At 45.5% G+C, this 6,338-nt stretch overlaps 1 protein-coding gene across 1 annotated transcript; it reads left to right on the forward strand.

The window, feature by feature from the left end:
- The first annotated feature begins 757 nt into the window (after positions 1-757).
- On the forward strand, positions 758-4,071 carry zfp64 (zinc finger protein 64 homolog (mouse)). The gene is made up of 6 exons (XM_070839524.1): positions 758-911; positions 1,077-1,244; positions 1,362-1,508; positions 1,701-1,763; positions 1,841-2,092; positions 2,201-4,071. The coding sequence occupies exons 1-6, from the start codon at positions 890-892 to the stop codon at positions 3,613-3,615; spliced, it is 2,067 nt and encodes a 688-aa protein (XP_070695625.1). The 5' UTR covers positions 758-889; the 3' UTR covers positions 3,616-4,071.
- Positions 4,072-6,338: the final 2,267 nt, after the last annotated feature.

Consider the following 6,338-nt stretch of genomic DNA (forward strand, 5'->3'; position numbering starts at 1 on the left):
CTAGACGGTAAACTTTTAGGCCGAGAAGGGGATATTATTTTTTTTTTACACGGTCCAACAAACAAATAGTGTGCTTGGTAGGCGGGTGTGGACCTTTTTTATTGGACTTCCACTACGACAGGTGGCAGTAATTGACGGCCTTGTTAGGTTTTGGAAAAGCGAAGAAAAGACGGAAAAAGCTACAGAAGAATCAAATCAGGTGAATTTCTCTCACCTTGAGACAAATGTTACCGTTTACATGGTAAAGTTTCATAAGAGTGGGCCTTTTGTTCATTTTGAAAGATGTTAATAACATTTTAAGGACCAAAGTGTCCCAGTGGCTGAATCCTACTCTTCCATATAGTAATGCTGCTTTCAAGTGCTCGTAAATACTGTAGACGATAAAAAAAAGTCCTATATTACCGACTTCATTGTCATTTATGGAAAAAGAAAAAAAAACAGGTTCCGTATTATTTTTCACTTGTTTGAATGTAAAAAGCTGAAAGACAGAGAGAGGATATCCTCAGGCGTGGATATGGTGTTTGATTATCCGTCGCCCCAATTGACAAATATATACTTGAAAAACCAAACAGCCAGGAGTGGTGATTTTAATTTTTCCCACAGTTCTGAAAGCAACACTTGACGTCACCCGGACAACGCACGCTTATCCCGCTGCCGTAAACTACACGTAGCATGTCGTAAAAAACCGCTCTGTGTTAGTGTTGTTCGGGAAGTAAATTGTTATTGCCGATGCTAAAAAGACAGCGGAAGATTTCACATGTCTCAAATGTGTAATGAGTGTGCTGGCTGCATCTGCGCTCGAGCCGGTCCAGCTTAACAACATGGTGGACCTCGCGTAGGCTCTGAGGAACCAGAAGATGAGTTGATCTCCGGGAAAACAAGCCCGAAAATGGCAACATACAACGCCGAAGGTAAAAAAGAGAACAGTTGTTTACAAGATCCTGTCTGTATATCATATCTGTAACATCTCAGTCATGATTTTGCGTCGTCGTTTTGTTGTCGGTTTCATGCACGTCTCACATTCAAGTTCCTATTGAAATCACGAGTTCCTGTTCTGTGTTTTCTGCCCCCTGAAGTCGCTGCAGGGCACTCTGTTGTGGTGGAGGTGAGCCCAGATATCCACATCTGCGGCTTCTGCAAGCAGCAGTATAATAATTTTGAGGTCTTTCTCGCCCATAAGCAAAGTGGATGCTCCCTACCCACCTCTGACACATCAGCCACCGCCCCAACAGCCACTCTCACAGGTAAAATACTAATACTTCTGCTTTTGCTGTCAGATCATTTGCATCCAAACTTGATTTTTACGCGCTGCCTGTCTCATGCACCCAAAACCTGTCTTACTCTTGCCCGCTCTTGCTCAGATTCCAGCACTGAGTTTGTGTTCGAAGAAACCTACCAGACCTGCGTCATGAGAGGTGTCAAAAAGATCCTGACCAAAGCGCAGAAAACACCTTCCAAAAAATTAAAACCTGCCCTGACTTCAAAGAGACACAGCTGCTGTTTCTCAGGTCGGTGCCTCTTGCCGTTTATGACTGTAACACATTCCTGCTTCTGGGCCGCCAAGCAGGGAGAACGCCACTTCCTGCCTGTCGAGTCCCATGTCATTAGCTTTTATTTATTTAGGACACTGTTGGATTGACTTTCTAGAAGTACGAGGCTGCACACACCTCGTAAAAACCACAACTTTTGTTGATCCGCAGGTTGCACTTTTAAGACGCAGTATGGCCAAAAAGACATGGAGAGGCATCTCAAAACCCACACTGGTATGTCAACAAGATGATTCTCTGCTGCTTAAACACAGAGTTTGGCGCTGACAGTCGTTTTTCTACCTCACATGCAGGCGAGAAGCCCTTTGAGTGCGAGCTGTGCCACAAGCGCTTCAGCCGACGGGACAAACTCAACATGCACAGCCGCTCACACACCGGCGAGAAGCCGCACAAGTGCAAACACTGTCCCTATGCAGCCGCAGACAGCAGCAGTCTGAAGAAGCACCTGCGTATCCACTACGATGAGCGACCTTTTAAATGCCAAATCTGTCCCTATGCCAGCCGCAACTCCAGCCAGCTCACCGTGCACCTCCGCTCGCACACTGGTAGGTAGTCGAATCAGCACGATTGTCAGCAACTGTGAGATGATGTTGTTTTGCAGACTGCATTGAAAGTCGCTTTGTGTTTCTCTCATTTCATTTTGTTTGTCCAAGGGGACGCACCTTTCCAGTGCCAACAGTGTGATGCAAAATTCAAAATCAACTCAGACCTGAAGAGGCACATCAGGATTCACTCGGGCGAGAAGCCCTACAAGTGTGACTTTTGCGAGTACCGTTGCGCCATGAAAGGTAACCTGAAATCTCACATTCAGATCAAACACGGCACTGAGAACTCCTTCCACTGCATGCACTGTGATTTCCAGTGTGCCAATAAGGCCACTCTGCGGCAACACACGCGGGAACACCAGCCCGTTCAGCCCATACAGTGTTCCAAGTGCACTTACTCCTGCTCCAGCAAGGGGGCGCTCAAAGTCCACGAGAGGATCCATTCAGAGGAGCGTCCCTTTAAATGTGACTTCTGCAACTTTGCCTCCAAGCAGCGCAGCAACCTCGTCATCCACAAAAAGAAGTGCCACTCCGACAAGCCAGAAAAAGGCAACGGTGGCAGATGTGGAGGAGGCGATTCTCCAAAGCCCGTCGGCTCAAGATATCGGGCCAAGCTAGATGCAGCTCGGGGTTTCTGCTGTGACTCCTGCGGCGCCTCCTTCGTGAGGGAAGACTCCCTGAGGAGCCACAAGAAGCAGCACAGAGACACCCAGAATGTGTTGCAGCTCCAGCTCTCCACCCCGGCCGACGCGGTCAGCTTGGTTCCCGTCGCAGCATCGCAGAGCAACAGCCAGCTTGAAGTTCCCATCCCGTCTGACTCAGTGGCTCCTTATAGCAGCGCGCAGCTCAAAATCATCGTATCTCACCCCCTGGGCCAGGACAGCCCCTTAATTCAAGCTGGCATGGACAGCCAGAGTAAGACCAACATGGTCCTGCTGAGCCCAGAGAGCCAGGACATGGTGGTTAACTCCATGATCCAGCAGGTGAACCTGCTTGCACCTATGCAGCCCCTCGTGTCGTCCCAGACTGCAGAAGCCACCCTTGAACCCCAGGCGGTCCTGTTGACGCAGCTCAGCCCCAACAATGGCACCAACCCGCTGCACCAGGCCCTGCTGCAGACAGCCATAACCGCTCAGGACGCCAGCAGCGGCTCGCAGACTTTCATCACGACCTGCTCTGAACTGGAGGGCCTCAACGCCTTGATCCAGGAGGGTGGCACAGAGGTCACCGTGGTGACAGAGGGGAGCACCGCCATGGTGACCACGGTGACTCCAGCCAACATGGCGTGTGGTCCGTCGCCGGGCCTGTCCAAGCCAGCGGGGAAAGCCACGGTCGAGGAGAGCGCCTTGCCCTGCGAGGGGAGCGCGCTGCTGGTGCCGAACATCAGCCTGGGCGGCCAGAACGTGGTGATCCACGGCGTTCCCCTCATAGTGTCCACTCAGCCACAGCAGGGAGCAGTAGAGCAGCTCTCTCCCCACACACTCTACTCTGATTCACACACACTGGAAGGCATCCCACAGTGAGCGGAGGGTTCGCTGTGCTCGTCTTAAAACAGGAAGACTGTAACCGCATCATAAGCTATTTCATTGCCAGTAAGAACGCGAACGTGCAGGACGTTACCAGTAACGGCTTTTGCCTTTAGCAATTTAATCATTAATCACTGAAGTAACAATACTGTTGACTTTGGAGACATAATTGTTTTTAGTTTTCCAATTTTTAGAATAATTAATTGTTGCCGTAGCGCAATAGGTTGATCCAGAACGTTGTCAACACTGAATAACTTTTTAATGTGAAAATGAAATCATTTTGGGCGTCACGTCATGTGCTCTATTTTCAAGTGCCATCTTTGGAGGCATCAAAAGTAAATGAATTAACCTTATTTTTTAATGGATTGATTGAATGAATTATTTAATTAAATTAATGCTTTCTTTTCAGGCAACATCTCAGTCTGATTAAAGAGAAATAAAGAATGCGTACAGTGGAAAGAACTGGTGTCTTTGTGCTCTGCAGTTTGTCCATTAGGTGGCAGCAGAAGGTCAACAGTGAGATCGTGGAGCGTTCCAGCCTTGTTGTATTGATTCTGCATATCTGTATGTATAGGTTTTTTTTTTTTTTTTTTGGAAATGAATATTTTCAAGTCCTCATCCTGAGTCTAGGAAGTAGATGGCATTCGTAGAAAACACTAGACTGCATATCAAGGTCTTAGTTTCTAAAAGCCAAGTTGCTCTCCGAATAGATTTTTCAATAAAGTGCCTGTTTTGCTTGTGCTTATCTACTATTGTGGCCATTTTTACATTCAGATGTCAGCACTTAGTATTTGCAGAGAGTGAAGGCTGCACCTTAATAGGAGTCTCCTATGAACAGTTGACCATTGATTTCCTCCTCGTCCCTCGGCACTAATGGCTCTACTGATGCAGACTCCTACATGTTCTGCCTCAGCACGGCCACAAAGTCTGATAGAGTTGTTTCATGAATGACTCTTTGCCAGCAAGGAAGTTTCACTTCAGAGTTGGTTTGTGTTTCAAAAGGGGAACTGTCGTCTCTCGGAAAAAGGAAATGGCACTCGCAACACATAGCTGAGTAATATAAACACCAAACCACTTTTGTTGCCATACATTTATAGATGATGTGATAATTTCATGGTATCAGACACACTTTTATATAAATATATTTTAGTTGATGATTCCTTTTATTCTGCTATATCCGTTTATTGCCTGTGAGTGGAAGTCAATTTTCAACTCTTTACTTGAAGTGAAACTGTTGCCACTGGTGGAAAGTAACCCGTATATTTACTAAAGTACCATACTTAAGTATTTAGAGATATTATTCCTGAGCACTAACATTTTATGCCACTAACACCTCTGTACTAACAGTATTTATGAGGGCAATATTGTCGTTTTTGTTAAATTTCCAGCTCTGGCTAGTTGTTACTTAGCAGATTAAAGGAATAGTTTGACATTTTGAGCACTACGCTCATGTAGATGTGAAAATAGGCTTCAGTCTCACACCTGCCTGTTACATAATGAAGCTGCAGCCCAGGCCGCTCAGCATCAGAGGAACGGAGGGACACTGCTAACCTGGTTGGTAAGAAAAGTTCAAATAAAACATGTCGTTTTTAAACTTCATTTAAGACATGATGTAGAGGGAAGGCTCATTTTGTCCCTCCCTCTCCAGTCTTTCTGCTAAGCTAAGCTAAGCTAACAGTGTGCTGGCTATAGCTTTTCTGATATGAGACACATGCAAATAAGCGTATAAGCACGTCTCTTTTGCCCAAATTCCACAATGAAATGCTGTGTACATGCTAATGCACCACTAATAGTAATCCAGTAATGCAATGAGTCACACAAAGGGTGTTACTTTTCATGCTTTAGGTAGCCTTCATTTTGCTGATAACACTTTCATACAGGTCTTCCAATGTCTGCTGTATACCAGCAATTGAAATCCTAAATCTAGGATCAATATGCATGTATCCTGTGAAGTTTGACATTTCTATTATATCATAATATGTGCGCATTATAATCACACCAGTGATTTGAACATCGTGTGGGATGATCCCAGCACCAAAGTCCCTCACCAGATCTCCAGGTGGAGTTGCAAAAAAAAAAAAAAAAAACCCAAAGAAAGCTCCTGAAATTCCATTATGTATGAAGGTGAGCGTTATGTGGGGAAAGCAAGAGGTGGTGTATGGTGGTGTATCTCTTTGATCTATTATCTAACAGACTTCCAGGCTCTAATCCTGAGCACCCTTGAGGAGGAGAGCCCATTTTTCCCCACTCTCCTGTTGCACATGTGACATCACGGCGGGGTTAAGTGCTTTTTCTATAGGCTACAACATCTTTAGAGCTTCGCTTGGGGGAAGAGTTTGAACTCTTGTAGCGACTGAAATACTAGAATCATCGCATTTTAGTGTATTTTGTGCGTGCTTGTTTTGGCTTTGGTTGATTAATGAATGAGCGATGGAGTAAATCACAACTTATTTTAAGATTTATCTATTTAAATCACCTCCATTCTGTCCTGAAATGTTTTTTTTATCTAGTTCAAAGTGCTTTTTTTTCAGGAAAGTAGCAGGAGTTTTAAACGGACCTCTTGATACTGTATGGCACCTCTCAGTTCCTTCCTTCCTGTGTTTGAGATGTCAGCCTTTGAATGGGGTCATAAATGTCTCCCCAAAAAGCAATTTCCACTCACAGCTGCTTAAAGAAATCGTAAGTTGTGATGCATTCCTCCTGGACATAAATAGATCCAG

This window comes from Pempheris klunzingeri, chromosome 11 (assembly GCF_042242105.1).
Source record: "Pempheris klunzingeri isolate RE-2024b chromosome 11, fPemKlu1.hap1, whole genome shotgun sequence".
Taxonomy (NCBI): Eukaryota; Metazoa; Chordata; class Actinopteri; order Acropomatiformes; family Pempheridae; genus Pempheris; species Pempheris klunzingeri.

What these genes read in the sequence shown, in the direction of transcription:
- zfp64 (XM_070839524.1), top strand. Translation starts at nt 890, where the DNA reads ATGGCAACATACAACGCCGAAG. An exon ending in GGCAACATACAACGCCGAAG is followed by an intron (nt 912 to 1,076) that starts GTAAAAAAGAGA and finishes TGCCCCCTGAAG; the next exon opens with TCGCTGCAGGGCACTCTGTT. An exon ending in GCACCTCCGCTCGCACACTG is followed by an intron (nt 2,093 to 2,200) that starts GTAGGTAGTCGA and finishes TGTTTGTCCAAG; the next exon opens with GGGACGCACCTTTCCAGTGC.